The 21,210-nt window shown below is 49.9% G+C and overlaps 1 protein-coding gene across 1 annotated transcript in view; it reads right to left on the minus strand.

Annotated features, from left to right (window-relative positions):
• alph (alphabet) overlaps nucleotides 1–21,210 on the minus strand; it is a 261,226-nt gene that overhangs the window by 172,401 nt on the left and 67,615 nt on the right. Inside the window, exon 2 of the mRNA XM_068349517.1 lies at nucleotides 5,666–5,834. Within this exon, the coding sequence (XP_068205618.1) occupies nucleotides 5,666–5,818 (153 nt within the window). The 5' untranslated portion in view covers nucleotides 5,819–5,834. The remainder of the gene's footprint in view (nucleotides 1–5,665; nucleotides 5,835–21,210) is intronic.

Raw genomic sequence — 21,210 nt, forward strand, 5'->3', positions numbered from 1 at the left:
TTGGATTCCCTCCTGGGAGGGATACAGGATCCCAACAACGAGGTTCGAGGGCCCCCTTCCTCACGAAACGATTCTCCTGCCTGAAGCGAAGTCTCCCCCCCCTGGTGCCGAGGAGAAGACTACCGCCCCACTGGACTCACCTGAGGACGGAAAGGCCTCGTCCACGGGAGAAGGAGAGAGTACTCGTGCAGGAGAAGGGACCTTCGCGATCGACCTCTTGGGAACCAACTTCGCCCTGGGGGAAGTCACCACGAAGTCCACTCCTCTCTTTCTCTTCAGCGTAGGAGAGACAGCCGTTGGTTTGTTACCCTGGCCGGCGAGTGCTGGTTTCATAACCCTCACTAACGCCCGTGCCAGAGGACCAAACCAAGTCTGCTGCTCCAAGGACACAGAGTCCGAAATCCTCGCTAAAGGGAAAGGGATCGGGCGATCCTTTGGAGTGGACACGACGGTACCTGCCTGAAAAGAAGGTGGGGAAGAATGCTGTACTAACCTCTCCTCGTCCTGCACTACCAACCTGTGTTTGGATGGAGGTGATCCCGAGTGCCGTCTAGGAGCACGCATTCCTGCTGCTACCACCGGCTGAGGAATTCGCCGCGAACGATGGTCGCGCGAGGGCGAATGGTCGCGCGGGCGCGCAGGTGGATGATCGCGCGGGCGCACAGGTGAGCAGTCGCGCAGGCGAGTGGTCGCGCGGGCGAGTGGTCGCGCGGGCGAGCGGTCGCGCAGGCGAGTGGGCGCGAGGGTGGGCAGGTAAATGAACGCGTGTCCGAGGCGACGAACGCAAGCGTTGGCGCGACGGCGAGGGAACGCGCTGCCGCGTAGGTGAGGAAGATCGCTGGCGATGTAGATCCACAGGCGATCGATGACGAGCTGGTGAGTGCAGTCGCTCAAGTTGGCGATGGCGCGATGTGGCATGTCGACGCACTGGCGTGCGATGGTGAGCAGCATGCGCAGGTGAATGACCGCGTAATGGTAAGCGATGGCGAGCAGCATGCGCAGGTGAATGATCGCGTGATGGGGTGCGATGGTGATCAGCATCCGCAGGAGGGCGATCGTGCAGGGGCGAGCGATGGCGAGCAGCATGCGCAGGTGAATGATCGCGTGATGGGGTGCGATGGTGATCAGCATCCGCAGGAGGGCGATCGTGCAGGGGCGAGCGATGGCGAGCAGCATGCGCAGGAGGGCGATCGTGCAGGGGCGAGCGATGGCGAGCAGTATGCGCAGGTGGCCGATCGCATGATGGGGTGTGATGGTGATCAGCATGCGCAGGAGGGCGATCGTGCAGGGGCGAGCGATGGCGAGCAGCATGCGCAGGAGGGCGATCGTGCAATGGCGAGCAGCATGCGCAGGCGGGCGATCGCGCGATGGCGAGCTAGAAGCTGGCGAACCATGTTCCTTCAGGAGCGTTGGAGAACGTTGGCACGCTAGCTGTCGCTGTTGAATAGGCGATACTAAGATCGCCTGTGCGCGCTGGCAAGCAGGTGAACGCTGGCGCGTAGGTGATCGCTGGCGAGCAGAAGGTCGACATGTGTCATGTGAAAGGACAGGTGGCGCGGCGCGTTCACGAGCAGGTACTGGGAGATCGCTGGCGCGTTGCCAAACATGTGTTTTTGACAAACGCGCAGCACGATGTTGCGTAGCCACAGGACCAGGCAGATGGTGAGCAGGGAGTTCAGCAGGAACTAAAGGGTGGTCAGAGACTGCAGGGCGATGGTCCTCAAATGAGCGCTGACGCTCGGAAGAGAGCTGACGAGCAGGAGAGCGCTGGCGAGGCGGGCGAACATCAGGAGAGAGCCGACGAGCAGGAGAGTCTTGGCGAGCAGGAGATCGTCGACGAGCAGGAGAGCGCTGGCGAGCGCTTGTGCGCTAGCACTGCTCGCGTAAGGGAAGGATCCCTTAGCCCCGAAGGGACCGTTGCCCATCGGGTGACGAGTTCTCCAGAAGGCGAAGATCTGGCTGGAGATGGTGAGCGGTCTGCAGAGAGGTTCAAGGAGGGCGGAGCTATAGGTTGAGGCTGACGAGGAGAGTCCCCCCCGGAGGATGAAGGCCCTTGTGGCGTAGCGGACGGTGAGCCTTACGGCGGAGGCGGCCTCGGTGAAGATCGTCGGGACCATCGGTCCTCCGAAGGGGAGTCTCCGTTAAAGCACTTCCCTCAGAAGGAAGCTGAGCAGCAGCCGAGACCGAAGAGCTCACTTCCCCCTTCGAAGGATGTACGGAAGGAGGAGGAGAGCCTTTAGCACCATCACCCGAAACAGCCCCTGCGGCGGAAGGCCCAGCCATGTCGGAGGCCTCTGTCACCACGACGTCGACAATAGACAGAGGGTCTACCTCTGCTACCGCCGGCGACTGCTTAACAGCGGCCCCCAACGAGACAAGGTCAATAAGAGCGACCCTGGAGGGCAAGCCCTTAAGCCCCAGGGACGACCAAATCTGTAAAAGATCATCACTGGATAAGGCATTATCAATAACCTCCCCCGGAGGAGGAGGGGGAACCGCCTCGCTATGGGAGGTGACGCCCTCTCCCCCCACCGAAGGTCGGGAAACAGAACAAGGGCCTGCGCTCCCACTCGGCCGACTCTCCTTAGGAGGCGGACGAGGGGGAGCTTCGGAGGAGGTTTGGGCGGCGGAAGAAGAGTCCCGAGAACCTTCCTCCTTCAAGGCTAACCCCGGAGGAGAACGGTCTCTCTTGCACTTCTTCTTACGCCGACGGCCAAACCTCTCCCACTGGGAGGCAGACCACTCCCTGCACTCACGGCACATGTTCTCCTCGTCACACCGTCGGCCCCGACATTGAGGGCAGAGAGTGTGCGGATCCGTATTTACGTCCGACATGAAAGTCCCACAAAGACGACCGGCAACTCCAGGGCATGTACGCATTGTAAAGAAATAACTGAAGGTCAACTTCCAACACACACGCTGAAAAGAAAAAGCAGAAAATTAAAGGCTGTCACGAAGGCGATGAGCAGACACGTCTGATCACCGCCGAGCCAAAAGTGAAGTGAAGCAAGTCACCGGTGTGTGGAGGGGGGAGGGGTAGCAAGCTACCCTTCCCCACCCCCCGCTAACTAGCGCGGGGGTAATTAACCCTCGTTAAAACTATTGGCTCGTCATTTCAGCTGCGCTAAAAGGTAAACCCTCTGTAAATAGCGTGGTTTGTATTTCGGTTACGGAACAAACTTTTCTTAGCTGCAGTTATAAGTCAACTTGTACCCACCTCAATTATGGAACCATTTGGAAAAAAAGGTAAAAGAAGAAAGTCCCAGGCCGGTTTTTAAAGTCATCGAACATTTAGGTTACCGCTAGAACGTTCGATATGATAGAGAAGGTGCGAGATTGGAGAAGTAAGGAAAACTGAATCATGCTTGATTTTTAATAAAACTGAACTTTGTGAAACAACAAAGATTTCCTTTATTAGAGAGATAGAGAGAGGTAAGAAATGAGGGGGGTAGCGAAAGGTGAGAGAGAGAGAGAGAGAGAGAGAGAGAGAGAGAGAGAGAGAGAGAGAGAGAGAGAGAGAGAGAGAGAGAGAGAGAGAGAGAGAGAGAGAGATATGATGGTTTTAAATGTAATAAACAATAAATATGATAGGTTATAAGACATTGGTGCTTATGTAATATTAACTTTATAGATGGTTTGAATAAGTTAAGAAATGGTATAAACAATGCTTTGTTATTGTATTCGTACGCTCATATTCTTAGGAGCAGGAGCTAGACATCAGCTGATCTGATCACAGCCAAAAGTTAAACAAAAATAAGTCGGCAATACTCGATTTATAAAACATTTCCGGAATTTAAAACAAAAGTACAGGGTTTTCTTAAAGCACAATTAACTATTTAAATAGTAGCAATTTTCTAGAATAAAGTGAAGTTTCCTAAAAATAGTGGTTTGCTGACGAAATCGGATGTCATATTTTAAGCTACAATTGAAATGGATTTATACTCGGTATAATTTTTTGCGGTATAATTTTTTGTTTTATATTTAATTGACGCTTTTTAATAAAACCTATTTTGGGTTCTTCATCCACAGAATATGTAAGTATTGTATAACACCAGAGAGAGACTTGCCTTACCTTATTTTGCCTTATTTTTTGTTTGGGTTCCCCCAGGTCCCTCAGTGTGAGGCCCCTCGTATATCCACCAGAGAGTTGCTAATGCATCTTCCGGTGTATTTTGCATCTTCCAGTCTTGGATGGTCTGGGAGAGAGAGAGAGAGAGAGAGAGAGAGAGAGAGAGAGAGAGAGAGAGAGAGAGAGAGAGAGAGAGAGAGAGAGGAGAGAGGAGAGAGAGAATCAGCTGTTGTAATCGAATGCCATGTTTTTGTTTCTTGTACCACTGGAAGCGAGGAAATGATCACCGCAACTAATAATAGTCATGTTAATCAATCAATCAATCAATATCTCTCTCTCTCTCTCTCTCTCTCTCTCTCTCTCCCTCCCTCCCTCCCTCTCCCCTCCCTCTCCCCTCTCCCCTCCCTCCCTCCCTCTCCCTCCCTCCCTCCCTCTCCCCCCTCCCTCCCTCCTCTCTCTCCCTCCCTCTCCCTCTCCTCCCTCTCCTCATTCCCTCTCTCTCTCTCTCTCTCTCTCTCTCTCTCTCTCTCTCTCTGAAAGAGAGGATTTTATAATTACACCTTGTACTATACAAAACAAATCATTGTAAAGCAAATGTATACCGTTTAGAAGATGACAAAATATTGCCGACTTGTTACCGAAATTTACGCTATTCACTGCCGATAAACGAACCCAGCCTACGTGTGAAAACCTTGAATACCCACAGGGAAAACTAAAGCTTTTATATATTCTATACTAAATAAAAATAATGCTTGAATATACCTTCATTAACAATACCATTAATATTATCGAAAGGTTAGAGAAAGATAAAGATTGCCGAGAATGTAACCACAATTCTGTTTACATTTTGTCAGTTGGATTCGCATAGTTAAAAGTTGATTTCATTGTTGATATGGAATTTTAACCTTTAAGAGGCTATTTATTATGAAATTATATTAATAAAATCTAAGATAAATATCGTTTGGTAACATTTATTATCAAGCACTGTATTTAGGGCTACCAATATACCTAAAAAGACAATAGATTTGATATATTTTGTAGTGCTTGACTTGCAGGCTTTGAACAGCTTTGCAGAAACAATTTTTTTTTTCTTTAAACTACTGACCGTATAAATGGGGAATCGCATAATTCGAGACCCTACTGTATATGCAAGTGTAAGAAAAAGCAAGTTAAAAGACAAAAATTAATGGCAGTCCAAAATAGGCAAGGAGGGAGAGAGGAAACAACCGCTCTCGATCCGAGCCAAAAGTAAAGTGACTAAATCACAGGTGTGTGAACGGGAGTGGTAGCAAGCTACCCCCCCCCTACCCCCACTAACTAGCGGTGGGGTAGTTAACCCTCGCTAAATTTTAATGGCTCGTCATTTCAGCTCCGCCGAAAGTATAACCCTTAATAAATAGCGTGGTTTGTATTCCAGTTACGGAACAAAATTCTATTTAGTGATACCAAATATTAAGACAGTAGCCTACAAAATAATAAAACTGTTACAGTACAATGTAGTTTGCTCATACAGTATATGGTAATTTCCAAAAGCCAATAAACAACAAAAAGAGAAAATTTTCAAGCACTCAAACAGTAATATTAGTAGTGTAGTACTTTAAGTTCTCCAGGCAGATTTGCTACAGCAGCATGCGCGTCCTCCATTTCGATGCGCCATCCCTGCATGCTGGCCAGTCCATACTGCAGACCATTTCCCTTTCCATGTTCATTATGCTTCTCTGTTTTCGGCTTATCTAGGAATGCTCCCATGGTAAGATCACTTCATCTGTTTAAAAAAATATGAACATATTAGAGTATTAACATTTTCATTCTCTCTCATTCAGTTTTTTTAAAAGGACATGCTAATTTTGATTTAGATTTATTAATAACTCCCTACCCCGTTGTACTGTAGTTGAAGACTGCCTAGGACTGTCGACAAGACAGGCCCTCAATACATTGCAGCCTTTCCAAACCATACCTGACAGATATTTCTAGGCACATATCATTGATCAGATGGCAGTTGGGATGCAAGCCTCATTTTAAAGGGAAGCCAGAAATACTTATCTATGGCTGTCTCTATACCTATGCACATTCTCTAAAAAATTAACAACAAATGTCCCTTTTCCCTTAAAAATTAAAACATGACATTCATAGAAAAATTATATTTTCATTATAAAATCAAAAATTTTAAGTAATTTTTATTTTTCCTAACATACTTACCGAGAACTACTTTCTTTGGAGTCACTTGTGATCTCTCTTTCTCGACCAAGGTTGTCGCGCCATTACCCCCCTACTCCGTTCTCTACATAGGCCTACCCCCGCCGCCAAGGAATGCGCCCCGAGGGCAGGATTAGGGCAGGTCACTGCCTCTTTGGGTCATTCTCCTCATTAAGTTCGTCGTATAGCCCAACCTGGCAATGGAAGAATGGCACTCGGGGACGGAAGGGAGGGCCATTACCCGAAAGTAGTTCTCGGTAAGTATGTTAGGAAAAATAAAAATTACTTAAAATTTTTGATTTGTTCCAACACAAAATACTTACCGAGAACTACTTTCTTTGGAGACTTATACTTTAGGAGGCGGGAGTGCTATTCTGACACTTGACTTGGCACGTAGGGCCTAGAGGGCTATGGAATGCGGGGGCCTATCAGAGTGCGGCAGTGAGGGTAACTGCGCAACCTTACGCTATTATCTAAGACTTACCTCTTAAAAAATTCTTCTGACGATTTCCTCCGGGTGTAGTTGCGAAGAATGTGTTCATCGTTGGGGACAGCCTCTGGCCTTACCACTACACAGCTTGGAGGGCGGCAATGACTGTCCCAATGGAGAACCCGTCCAAGGATTTCCTTGAATAATCCTTGAGGTAGTGGGCAGTAAAGGTTGACTGGTGCGACCAAGTGCCTGCCTGTAGGATCTGCCCCACCGCCATGTTTCTCTCAAAGGCCAAGGAGGTGCTCAGACCCCTGATGTCATGGGGCCGGGGAGTGCCTGGCACTGCCATTTTATCCTCTTCATAGGTTCTAGCGATGACTTGTCTCAGCCAGAAGGAAATGGTGTTCTTGGAAACTTGCTTCCTATCAACACCTGTGGAAACGAAGAGGTTTTTGATACCTGGTCGGAGATGAGCTGTCCTTTCCAGGTATTTCCTGAGCGTCTGTACTGGGCATAACTTCAAATCCTCCGTAATGCCCGTCTTGGGAATGGCAGGAATTGAGAAACCTTCAAACCTCGGGTCCCAGACTGCTGGGTTCTGAGTCTTAGCCACAAAGGAGGGCACGAACCTGAAGGATACTTCTTTCCACCCTTTGGAGTGCGAAACGTCGTAAGACAGACCATGGATCTCGCCCACTCTCTTAGCGGAAGCTAAGGCTAGCCAGAAAACGGTCTTGAGGGTGAGATCCTTGTCTCCGATATCTTTCAGGGGTTCAAAGGGGGGACGACTTAGCATCTTCAAGACCTTGGCTAAGTCCCACCTGGGCACTCTACTAGCTTGAGGGGGGCAGGATTGCTCGAAACTCCTGATCAGCATCGCTATGTGTCTCGAGGTCCCCAGGTCGATGCCCTTCAGGAGGAAGACTTGGCCTAAGGCGGCTCGAACTCCTTTAATGGCTGGAATTGACATTCCCACTTTATCTCTAAGATACACCAGAAACTCCGCTATGTCCGGGACCGAAGCTTTAAGAGGTCTAATGTGTTTCTCCGAGAACCACTTCGTGAAGGAGGCCCACTTCGCCTGGTATACCGCGGTCGAGGATCTCCTCAGGTATAGGGACATTCTCTTAGCTGTGGTGGTGGAGTACCCCTCCTTCTTCAGGAGCCGCTCGATAGTCTCCAGGCGTGAAGTTGAAGAGAGAGAGGGTTGTCGTGGAGCCTGAAGAAGTGCGGTTGGTGCAGGAGGTCTGACCTGGCGGGCAGAGGCCAAGGTGGTTGGCTCGCTAGGTCCTTTAGGTCCGCGAACCACTCTCTCTCCGGCCACCAGGGCGCTACCAAAGTCATCTTTAGGTTTCGGGCGGCCCTTACTCTGTTGAGCACGTGTCTTATCAACGTGAAGGGGGGAAAGCGTACACATCCAGGTTGTCCCACTTGTGCTGGAAGGCGTCTTCTAGGGCTGCATTTTGGTCTGGGACCGGGGAGCAATAGACCGGCAGTTGGGCGTTGAGCTTTGTTGCAAAGAGGTCCATCACCGGGGAGCCCCAACGTTGAATGATGAGTCTGGCTACTTCTGGGTGTAGAGACCACTCTGTCCCCACTATTTGACCCATTCTGCTGAGGCCGTCGGCCAGAACGTTTTTCTTCCCGGGGATGAACCTTGCCAGCAGCACCACTTGCTGTTCGTCTGCCCAATTCAGGATGTCTATGGCGAGGTCGCACAGCTCCTTCGATCTCATGCCCCCTTGCTTCTTTATGTAGGCCACTACCGTGGCGTTGTCGCACATTAACGCCACGGTGTTTCCCTTTAGACGACTTGCAAAGTGAAGACATGCCTTCTGAACTGCTCTTAGTTCTAGGACATTGATGTGTAGATGCTTTTCGCTTTCCGACCAGGTACCCCGTGCCGTCTCTTCCAGAAGGTGGGCCCCCCACCCTTGGTTGGAGGCGTCTGTGAACAGGAGGTACTCGGGGGGACTGGACCCGAGGGGCATCCCCTTGAGGGAGTTCGACTGGCAGTGCCACCATTCCAGGGAGGTTCTCGTGTCCGGAAGGACTGGAACTAATGTTTTCTGCGAGTCCGTCTGGGACCAGAGGCTCTTGAGGTTCCATTGAATGGGTCTGAGCCTCAGCCTCAGCCTCCCTTGGGGAACCAGTTTCTCCAATGAGACCAGGTGACCTATCAGTCTCTGCCAATCTCCCGCCCTCCTGGAATGTTCTGACAGGAACGGCTGAATGATGTGTTTGAGGTTCCGTATCCTGTCCTGCGAGGGGAAAACCTTCCCCTGCACGGTATCCAACGTCATCCCCAAGTAGCCCATTCTGTTGGATGGGGTTAAGTTCGACTTCTTTAGATTGATTACGTTCCCCAGATTCCTGCAAAACTGGAGGAGGTTTCTCCCTTGTTCCTCCAAGAGGGCCCTTGAGGTGGAAAGGAGCAACCAGTCGTCCAGGTATCTGATGAGACGGATACCCCGTTCGTGAGCCCACACGGAGACTGTCGCGAAGACCCTCGTGAACACTTGAGGGGCCGTCGACAGGCCGAAGCAAAGGGTCTTGAACTGTAGGATCTGGGGACCCCATTTCACCCGGAGGAACTTCCGACTTGACGGGTGGACAGGGATCTGGAAGTATGCGTCCTTGAGGTCGACAGTCATCATATAATCTTTCTCCCTCAAGGACAGCAGGACGGATTTTGGGGTGTCCATCTTGAAGTCCGTCTTCTTGACGAACTTGTTGAGGGCCGACAGGTCTATCACGGGTCTCCACCCCCCCGTTGCTTTCTCTACCAAAAACAGGCGGCTGTAGAAGCCTGGGCCTGGGAGAAGGACCTCTTCCATGGCACCCTTCTCCAATATGGAGGAAATCTCCTCTTGAAGGGCGGCCCTTTTCATCGGGTCCCTGGGGGCCAACCATTCTGCCTGGCTGGCTGGAATAAGAGGGGGTGGATCCGCTAGGAAGGGAAGCCTGTAGCCCTCCTTCAGGACAGACACCGTCCAAGGATCCGCCCCTTGTGCCTTCCATGCTTGCCAATGTGGTCTGAGGCATCCCCCAACCCGAGGCTTGGGCGGGAGTAGGGGGCCTCTCCCTCTACCTTCTCCTAGAGGGGCGGCCTGATCTGTCTCTCCTAGAGGCGGAGTAACCTGACCTGAAGGAGCTGGAAGAAGCTGGTGCTCCTCTGCGGGAGGGTTGAGGAGTTGTTGCCCAGGAGGAAGAGGGGGCGTCCCTCCTTGAAGTGCTGGGGGCGGCCTGAGATGTCACGGCGCTATCTGAGGCGGCCTTCCTGGGGACGTTGGCCTCCTTCTTCTTAGACACTTTCTCCATCAGGTTCTCCAGTTCTTTTAATGGGAATAGTGACTCACCCCACAAGGGAAGGCTACGTATGGCCCGGGCCTCTCTGTCCGGAATCCTCCTAGATACCTTAGCCAGGACCGTGTCTCGTTTCCGGAGGACCCAGTTGGCCGTAAGGGCGAGCGCCTGGTACGAGAGAAACTTAAGTGTCTTCCCCCGGAGGTGAGAAGGTCCGTCAGGAGGCTTTGCTGTTCAGGATCTTCGGGGTCGACGGAGGCTTGTACGTTTACTAACGTGGAGGCCCACCAGTCCAGCCATGAGGAGACGTTAACTAGGTCCCTCGACATCTCCCCCATCATGGCGGCTTCCGTAGGAGAGAAGCAAACTGGGGCTGAAGAGGCTCTTTCGTCTGAGCCGCCTTGTCCTAGGACGTCCAAGGCCGGGTCCACTCTACAGGGGCCTGGGCGACGCCCTTCCGGAATGTATACTTTACCCTGCGATTTGAGGCCCTGGAGCAGTTTCGAGGCACTCTGGGACTTGGGGGCCTCTGCATTGCTGGCCACCAAGTTGTCTATGTACTCCTGCCCTAGTACCAGGTCTGGGGCAAGAGGAAGGGCCAGGGAAGACTTCGGAAGGGCGACGTGATGAGTATTCTTCAGGAGGCTTGACCTCCAGGAATCACCCTTCGGAGCCGAGGGTTCCGTAATCCCATGCTGCCTCCTGATGAGGCCCACCACTCTTCTATATGCGGAGTCCTCCGACGGGGAAGCTTCTCCTCCGTCAGCCGAGGCTTCGGCCTGGAGTTGCTGGTCTGGCAGACCGGCCGTCCAGCCCTTGGGTCCAGGGGGGCAGTCCTGTAACGGTAGTGAGCTCCATAAGAGGGTAGATCCCGCGGCAAGGGGGGGTACCGCCGGCTCAGGGAGTGCCCTCGGTTGGCCTAAGGCTCTGGAAGCGGAGGTCACGGTCCCGGTGGGCTGACCCGACAACGGGAACCGTTCCTTCCTACTCGATGGCCGCACCAGCTGGGCTGGTTCGGCCAGGCTGCCTGCTAAGAAGCGCGTTTCTCCCCGCTGGGCGGGGTGAACCGGAGGCCTCGAGGACTTATGCCTCTTCGAGAGGTCTTTCCTGCGTGCCAGATCGCGCGGTTCTAGGCTGTGCATAGAGGGCGGCAGCCTAGACGCACGTTCGCTGGACCGAAGGTCTGGTGAATGAAGCATCTTGGATTCTCCCGAAGGCACGTAGACCCAGGCGCCCCCGGGAGAAACACTTCTCTTATACTTACGAGACTGGGAGCGGGAGCGCTTCCTGCTAACCCGCGACCTTGACCTAGAGCGGGAATATTCGCTCTCGGACAGCTCCCTTCGCCTGCGACGCTTCACCCTGACTTCCTCCTCGGAAGATGAATCCACTTCCGACGAGTCCGACGACGCCACGTTTCTCGCGTAACGGCTGTTAGCGTGATCCGCGGGGGATTTTCCCCGACGCTGGGTGCCCGAGATCGAGGGCTGGAGAAAGTCCTCGGGAACCGCCGTGGAGATCGTCGGAAAAGAGTCCAACCGTTCCATGCTAGGGGGCCAGGGGTCCAGGGTCACGTCCATTCTCAGCGGTGACCTCCCTGGCGTCTTCGGTAGCTTCCATCCGAAGGCATCGCTACTTGGACGGCGAACTTTAGTTTGGCTGTCCCCTGGCGGGGGAGAGCCCGACGCACCGGCCCACGAGGGCGGCGGGGACTCTGAGACTACAACACTGCCCCATAAGGGGTCTTCAGAGGACGCGTGGCCCCCCATCGCAAGGCCTGACTCACCCGAAGCACTACCGGGCCCTTCGTTAGCCCTAAAGGGGCCTGCCCTTGGTTCTTCCCTCGCACTGGATTCCCTGGGAAGAACGCCTTGACCTTCCACAACACTAGAGACTTCTTGCCCTCTCCTCTGCGAAGGAGACGGAGAAGCCGAGGCTTCGTCGGACCGATCACTGGCCGACGGTAACGAAGATACGACACTAATCTTCCTGGGGGAACGCTTCGAAGATTTCTTCTTTTTAGTACCGTAGCGTACCCACTGAATATCATCCCAACCTACGCACTCCGGACACGTGTCCACGGAGGAGCAAACTTTCCCCCTACACGAGGAACAAAGGGAGTGAGGATCTACCTCTGGCTTTGAGAGGAAAGCCCCACACGACTTTCCGGCTCTAGGCCCAGGGCAACGGCGAGCGTGATCCATCGTTCGCACACGAATGGTACAACACTAAGTGAGCTATAAGTACACTGGGGATACACACAGGGTGAACGCACGGTAACACTTGAGAATAACGCAATGCGAAAAAACACAAGTCCCCACGCTGGAAACACGTGGAACACTAAACGCGCACAAAGGATCGAGAGAGACGAGAGTGAGCTGTGAACAGCTCACGACCAAGGAACTTAATGAGGAGAATGACCCAGAGAGGCAGTGACCTGCCCTAATCCTGCCCTCGGGGCGCATTCCTTGGCGGCGGGGGTAGGCCTATGTAGAGAACGGAGTAGGGGGGTAACGGCGCGAAAACCTTGGTCGAGAAAGAGAGATCACAAGTGACTCCAAAGAAAGTAGTTCTCGGTAAGTATTTTGTGTTGGAACAAATAAATTTTTTAACATACTTACCCGGTGGATATATATATATATAGCTTAAGTCCCTGACGTCACAGCAGAAATTCAAAACTCGCGGCAATCGCAGATTGGGTAGCTAGGTGTACTACTAGCGCCACCACTCGCTAGGTAACTGTAACCATTCCATGAATCCTCAGATCTTCCATGCCCATAGGTCTCTAGAGGGGAGGAAGGGAGGGAGTTAAATTATATATATCCACCGGGTAAGTATGTTCAAAAATTTATTTTATAATGAAAATATAATTTTTAAACATCTGACTTAGCCGGTGGATATATATATAGCTGATTGTCACCCTTGGTGGAGGGTTAGAGACAGCCAACATTATTGGAATATTACTCAAGAGTTTAAGGAAAAACAAGCTTAAGTGTTCGTACCTGATAAGGAAGCTGACTTTTATGATTCTCTGCCTCATTAGTCCGCTATCCTTATGAGATCCAGCGATCCACTCAGGGGGCTGAAAGACCTCTAGGAGCTGTTCAAAACGGTGTAAATACCTCACTATGACAGGACCTCAACCAACACCCTTGTTCTGGGCGCTCTCAAGGAACAAGTTTGACCACCTGCTAAAATCAATGATTGTGGAAGACTGTCGACCAATCTCCACAAACTACCATAAAATACAATAGTTCCAAGAGAAGAAAAAAGGTATTGGGATTAGGGGAATGTAGTGGTAGAGCTTCCACCCACTATTGCACTCGCTGCTACAAATGGACCCAAAGTGTAGCAGTCCTCGTAAAGAGTCTGGATACGTTTTAAATAATGTGAGGCGAACACAGATTTACTCCTCCAAAAGGTAGTGTCCATAATGCTCTGTAAAGATCGGTTCTGCTTGAACGCTACAGAAGTTGCCACAGCTCTGACTTTGTGCGTCTTCACCTTCAGCAGTTTAAGGTCTGCCTCACTGCAGTGAGTGTGAGCTTCTCTTATCTATAGCCTGATAAAATATGATAGGGCGTTTTTAGACATAGGTGAGGAGGGCTTCTTGACTGAACACCATAGAGCTTCTGACTCGCCTCGTGATTCTTTAGTTCTGGCTAGATAGAATTTAAGTGCTCTTACAGGGCACAGGACTTTCTCCATTTCCTCACCAACCACATCTGAAAGGTTTGGAATCTCGAAAGACTTCAGCCATGGATGAGAAGGGCGTTCGTTCTTGGCCAAGAAACCAAGTTGTAAGGAGCAGATAGCTTTGCTATTTCTGAAGCCAATATTCTTGCTAAAGGCATGCACTTCACTGACTCTTTTAGCCGTTGCCAGACTGACTAAGAAAAGTCTTTAAAGTAAGATCTTTAAAAGAAGCCAAGTGTAAGGGCTCAAACCTGTCACTCATGAGAAACTTCAGGACAACATCCAGGGTCCAGGCTGGAGATTCTAGTTGACGCTCCTTAGAAGTCTCAAAGGATCTGAGAAGGTCTTGGTCTTTGTTGTTAGAGAGGTCCAAGTTCCTGTGCCTGAAAACGGCCGCTAGCATACTCCTGTACCCTTTAATGGTAGAGGAAGAAAACTTGCGTCTTCTCCTAAGGTCTAAAACGAAGTCAGCCATAAGGGTCAGAGAGGTACTGAAAAAGGATACTGAGTTGGCCCTGCACCAATCTCGAAAGACCTCCCATTTGGACTGGTAGACCTTGATGGTAGAGGTCCTCCTTTTTCTAGCGATAGCTTAAGCTGCCTCCTTCGAAAAGCATCTAGTTTTTGTGAGTTTTTCGATAGTCTGAAGGCAGTTAGACGTAGAACTGGGAGGTTTTGATGGAACCTTTCCAAGTGCGGTTGTCTGAGTAGATCTACTCGTATTGGCAGATTTCTTGGTATATCCACCATCCATTGAAGTACCTCTGTAAACCATTCACTCGAAGGCCAGAAGGGAGCTACTAAAGTCAATCTGGTTCCCTCGTGAGAGACAAACTTTTGTAATACTTTGTACAGGACTTTGAATGGAGGGAACGCGTACAAATCAAAGTGAGACCAATCCAGCAGAAAAGCGTCGATGTGGACTGCTTCAAGATCTGGCACTGGGGAGCAGTAGGTCTCCAGCCTCTTCGTTTTCGAGGTTGCGAATAGGTCTATGGACGGACGACCACAAATCCTCCATAGTTTCTTGCAAACCTCCTGATGCAGTTTCCATTCCGTGGGAATGACTTGGTTTCTCCTGCTGAGGCTGTCTGCCATCACGTTCTTCTCTCCTTGAATGAACCTTGTGAGTAAGGTTACATTCCTTTCCTTTGCCCAAACTGGAAGCTCCCTTGCAGTCTCATAAAGGGACTTTGAGTGCGTTCCGCCTTGTTTGGATATGCAGGCCAAAGCTGTGGTGTTGTCGGCGTTTACCTGCAGCACCTTGTTTAGAACCAAACTTTTGAAGTTTTGAAGGGCCAATAGGACTACTAACAGCTCCTTCTGGTTGACGTGGGGGCTCTCTTGATCTTTTGTCCACAGATCCGAGTAGACGTGGGGCTCTCTTGATCTTTTGTCCACAGACCCGAGCTCTCCAGCTTGCCCAGTGTTGCTCCCCACCCCAAGTCCGAGGCGTCAGAACACAACACAAGGTCTGGGCTCCTTTGCTCCAGTGAGAGACCCTCCTGAAGTTTGATTGGGTTGTTCCACCAATGGAGGCAACTTTTTACAGACTCTGGAAGTGGAATACTTTCCGTCTCTAAACCCTTCTCCTTGTCCCAATGGGAATTGAGAGGTGAAATTGAAGAGGGCGGAGATGTAGTCTTCCTAGGGAGACAAACTGCTCCAGTGAGGAGAGTGTTCCCAGCAGACTAATCCACTGTCTCACAGAACATTTTCTTTTCTCTAGGAAGAGACGAAGCTTTAGGAGGACTTGTTCTATCCTTGAGGGTGATGGAAAAGCCCAAAAAGCTAGACTGTGAATCTCCATCCCCAAATAAAGAATCTTCTGGGATGGGATCAGTTGGGACTTCTCTATGTTGACAAGAAGACCCAGTTCCTTTGACAATCTCAGTGTCATTTGTAGATCCTCCAGACAGCGATTAAAGGACGACGCTCTGAGTAACCAGTCGTCCAAATACAGGGAGGCTCTGATACCTGTTGAATGCAGGAAGCTCGCCACATTTAGCATTAGCTTTGTGAAAATGAGAGGAGCGGTGCTGAGCCCGAAACATAAGGCCCGAAACTGGAAGACTTCCTTCCCGTAAACGAACCTCAGGTAACATTTGAAACTCGGATGTATGGCGGTATGAAAATAGGCGTCCTGGTGGTCTAACGAGACCATCCAGTCGCCCTTTCTTACTGCTGCTAGCACAGTTTTTGAAGTCTCCAACGAGAACTTTGTTTTCTGAATGAAAACGTTGAGGGCACTTACATCCAGGACTGGTCTCCATCCCCCCCGAGTTTTTGGGGACCAGGAATAGGCGGTTGTGAAATCCTGGTGACTGTAAGTCCTGCACCCTCTCTACTGCCCCTTTTTCCAACAAGAGGGACACTTGTAGCAGCAATGCCTGCTTCTTTGAGTCCTCTTGGTATCTGGGAGAGAGATCTATCGGATCTCTAACTAACGGAGGTTTCTTTATGAAAGGGATCTTGTGACCCTCCTTCAGCAAAAGAACAGACCAAGGGTCTGCTCCCCTTCTCTCACAGGCTTGCCAGAAGTTGGTCAGTCTGGCTCCTACTGCTGTCTGAAGGCGAAAGCAGTCAGACTCTGCTTCGCCCAGCTCTTGATCTTCTCCTTCTTGCTCTTCTTCCGTCGGGTCTGGAGCTACCCCTACTGATGGATCTACCTCGAAAGGGCTGTGTAAAACGAGGCAAAGGCGTTTCTACTTTAGATTTACGGCTAGGAAAAAAAGTCGGAAGAACTTTCCGTGCTGCCTTGGCAACCAAATCATGGGTGGCCTTCTGGGCTAAAGAGGAAGCAACCTCTTTCACAAGTTCCTGCGGGAACAGCGATGGAGACAGAGGCGCAAACAGCAACTCTGACTTCTGACAAGGGGTGACACCCATGGAAAGGAAAGAACACATCTGTGCTCTTTTCTTAAGAACTCCAGCTGTATAAAGAGCTGCTAATTCATTAGAGCCATCTCTAACAGCTTTATCCATACACGACATTATCTGAATAATACTGTCCGTGTCAAAATTCTTAAAAGACGAAACTTTCTTCCCCAAGGCTCCCAGAGTCCAATCAAGGAAGTTGAAAATCTCGAAGGCTCTGAAGACGCCTTTGAGAAGATGGTCGAGTTCAGAAGTCGTTCAGTAAATCTTAGTCCGTCTCATGGCCAACCGACGAGAAGAGTCTACAAGTCTTGAGAAGTCTCCCTGGGCAGAGGCAGGAACTCCCAAGCCGAGAACTTCTCCTGTCTCGTACCACGCGCTTGACCTAGAAGCTAGTCTAGCAGGAGGAAAAGCAAAAGCAGACATGCCTAGATCTTTTTTGGACTGCAACCAGTCTCCCAACAGTCTTAAGGCTCTCTTCGATGATCTCGAAAGAACCACCTTGGTAAAAATAGGCGCCTGAGCTGCCGTTCCCAAGGTAAACTCCGAAGGGGGGGGAGCGTGGAGCAACAGGAACAAAGTGATTAGGAAAACTTCCGTAAACACTTTCATGATTTTCTTAAGATCCAAAAAATGCTGTGTGGTCTTAGGCTCTTCTCCCTCCGAGAAGTCTTCCAAAATGTCAGCCAAGGAAAGGGGATCATCAACCTCTTCCTCCAACAAGACTCCAGCTGCAGTAGAGATGTCTAAGCGTGTCTGACTTTTGACTGCGCGATCTTGACGCTTGGCGTCACGTTCGACCGCATGACACTCGGCATCAACTTGACGTTCGGCATCACGTCTAACTTGACGTTCGACGTCACATTTAACTTGACTTGTGGCGTCACACGATTGACGTTCGATGTCACATTTAACTTGACGCTCGGCGTCACGCTTAACTTGACGTTCAGCGTCGCGTTTAACTTGACATTCGGTGTCATGTTTAACGTGACGTTCGGCGTCACGCTCAACTTGTCGATCGGCGTCCCGTTTAGCTGCATAGCGAACGCTTTCACAAGCTTCTTCGTCCGCTTGAAGCTCAGCTACACGCTTGGAAGCTTGACGTTTGAGGTCAAGCTTATCAGAGTAACGACGTCTACGTAGAGAAGTTTCCTGACGTTCGGGAACTTGGGAAGTCACTTCCTTATCAACAGACTGATACGACTGCATAAACGAGGACAGCTTAAGCTGCATGTCCTGTAACAAGCTCAACTTAGGATCAACTTGCGGTAAAGTTGAAGCGGAAACGTCAGCAACAAAATCGCCTTCTTCATCGCTCGCGTCACGCGTAGATCGCCCAGAGGACGACAACCAGTCAGACAGTAGCGGCGGAGCATGAACTGAAGGAATAACAGATTCCGGAACTTGAGCAGCAATAGGCTGGGCTGGATGCTTGACAGGGCCAGACGTCCTAGCAGGACGTTTCGCAGGAGAACCTTCATCAGAGGAAGGAAAACACTCTGGACTACTCCAATAACTACAGCCAGATGCTTGAGGCGATAAAACGTGACGCTGATCTACTGCAATCATTATCCTCTTGAGAGGTCTATAAACTTGACGCCAGTCACGATTCGACTGCTTGCTAACCACTGCATCATCCGAATATGAGGTAAACTTAACCTCACCTTTCCCATGGTGAGGGCGAGCGTCCCGTGAAACGTCAACAGGAACGCTCGAGGGGACGTCTGCTCAAGCGACTACACCTCTCGTTCCCTTTCGCCGTTCGACATTCCTTCTCCCAGGGGTTGGGGAGCTTGGAAGAGGTCTAAGGCACAGACGCACCCTCCACAGCACTGAAAACATTAACCGCACTTTTGGCATTTGGCACTAACACTGGCACTTTTAAGCTAATTAACATCGGACATAAGTTGATTCCTGTCCGTAGAAAGCAACTCAACCCTAACACCAAGGGCTTGAATAGCGATCATCATGTCCTTAAGTGTAGGCTTAGCGGTAACAGTAGGGGGATCAGGATCTACCACTACAGGGGAAGGATTAGGTTCAGTGACATGGGAAGAGGATAATTCTCTAGAGCGAGAAGAACTACTGTAGCAGTCGAAATCCAGCCACTCACTCTCAGACAACAAAATGCATTCATCACATCGATCCCTTAACTGACAAACTTTACCTCTACATTTAGAACAAATGGAGTGGGGATCGAGAGAGGCTTTAGGAAGGTGGGTTTTACAGCCTTTTACACTTTCTATAAGCTGGGGAAGGGTCAGCCATTTTGGCAAAATTTAAGAGAGGTCAAAACAAGCAATGGTCAAAGTAAATCAAAGTCAAAAAAGGTTCAAGAGAATCCGTAAGCAAAATCCAATCAAGCGAAAGCCAATAACCAATATGAGTACATCACCAAATACTGCAAAAATCCAAGTTATAACAAGAGAATATTCCAATGTTGTCGCCAGCAATGGCGGCAGGGAAGATCTGAGGATTCATGGAATGGTTACAGTTACCTGGCTATCCAATCTGCGATTACCGCGAGTTTTGAATTTCTGCAGTGACGTCAGGGACTTAAGCTATACATATATCCACCGGCTAAGTCAGATGTTTAAAATTTGTATACAAACCTTAGCTATTTATTTAGGGGTGTTACTTTCTGCGAAGCTGAAATGACGAGCCATTAAAAATTTAGCGAGGGTTAACTACCCACACTGCTAGTTAGCTTGCTACCTCTCCCAGTCACACACCGGTGATTTAGCTCATTTTGCTTGGAGGTAGGACTTCAAGGGGGATCAGGCTGGCAGGCAAGTTTATATAAATAGCTAAGGTTTGTATCATTAGGAAAAATACAAATTACAGTAGAACCTCTACATACGATTGTTCCAACACCCAAAGTAAAATTCGATAAAAATTTTGTCTCACACCCGAAGTCATGCTCCAACATCTGACGTAGATCATACGCGTAGGATTATCTCGAAGCGTCAGTCGTAGTTTCTTGTTTACGCCGGTAGACGGCATTGAGCGTTCGTGTCGGTCAGTTCTCTGTTCTCTGCGCATCGTGTGGTTGTCCTCTGTTCAGTCTGTTATTAACAGTGCTTATTATCTTCCTTTTCTCAAGTTTCATTTTTTATTTTACATATAATCATGAGTCCTAAGAAGCTTAGTTTTGGTGCAGGTATTAGTACTGGTGAGAAAAGGAAGAAAGCAATGCTTTCATTAGAATTGAAGCAAGAAATTATCGAAAAACATGAGCGCGGTATGCGTGTGAGTGATCTGGCTAAAATATATGGCCGGAATATGTCTACGATCTCGACGATCATCAAGCAGAAGGCAGCCATTAAAGCAGTCAAACCATCGAAGGGGCTCACCATTATTCAAAAACACCGTAGCCCTAACCTGGAAGAGATGGAACGCCTTTTGTCGATATGGATAAAGGACAAAGAGATTGTTGGTGATACCATCACTGAAACGATCATTTGTGAGAAGGCCAGCGCTATCCATTGTGACTTGAAGGCAGAGGGCTCTGGGGTTGACACAGGGGAGAGTTCAACCGATCCTACAACGGAGGAATTCGAGGCGTTTCACGGTTGGTTCGAGAAATTTAAGAGACGGACCAGGATTCATTCAGTTGTTCGGCACGGAGAGGCTTTGAGTTCGGACACAAAGGCTGCTAACAATTTTTTTAAAGCTAACGATTTTGTTAAGAAGTTCGAAAAGGTCGTGGAGGATGAAGGCTACATAGAGCAGCAAGTTTTCAATTGTGATGAAACCGGTCTCTTTTGGAAGATGATGCCTAGTTGAACATACATCACCGCCGAAGAGAAGAAAATGCCAGGACAGAAGCCTATGAAGGGTCGGTTGACTCTTTCCCTATGTGCCAACGCCAGCGGGGATTGAAAAATAAAGCCGTTATTGGTTTATCATTCCGAAAACCTTACGGAATTTAAGGCATATAGAGTCAATAAGGACATGCTGCATGTTTTCTGACGTGCTAATTCTAAAGCTTGAGTTACTGGGCATTTCTTTGTTGAATGGGTAAACCAAGTACCTTCAGGAGAGGAATTTGCCTTTAATGTGCTTGCTTTGCTTGGATAATGCTCCCGCTCACCCCTCAGGACTTCAAATTCATCAGTGCTGTATCTTCCCCCGAACACCACCCCTATCCTCCAGCCTATGGACCCGCAAGTCATCTCGAATTTTAAGAAGCTCTGCACCAAGCACTTATTTAAGCAGTGCTTCAATTTCCCGCAAAGCACCAACTTAACTTAACGTGAATTTTGGAGGAGCCATTTCAATATCGTGCACTGCTTGAAGATCATAGATCAGGCTTGGGAGGGAGTAACTCGACAGACATTGAATTCAGCTTGGAAGTAGCTTTGGCCTGATGCTGTTTCTCCCAGAGATTTTGAAGGTTTTGGCCCTGAGCCTGAACCTGTGCTTGCCGTAGAGGAAGACGTAGAAGAGATTGTATCCCTTGGCAAGTCCATGGGTCTGGAGGTCGATGAAGATGACATTACCGAACTCGTCGAGGAGCATCATGAAGAGCTCACCACCGAGGAACTCAAGGAGCTGCATGCCATGCAGCATGATGAATTCCAAGCGCAGTTGAGTGAGTCGGAGGAGATCGAGGAGGTAGAGCACATCTTAA

Source organism: Palaemon carinicauda, chromosome 2 (genome assembly GCF_036898095.1).
Source record: "Palaemon carinicauda isolate YSFRI2023 chromosome 2, ASM3689809v2, whole genome shotgun sequence".
NCBI classification, from domain to species: domain Eukaryota; kingdom Metazoa; phylum Arthropoda; class Malacostraca; order Decapoda; family Palaemonidae; genus Palaemon; species Palaemon carinicauda.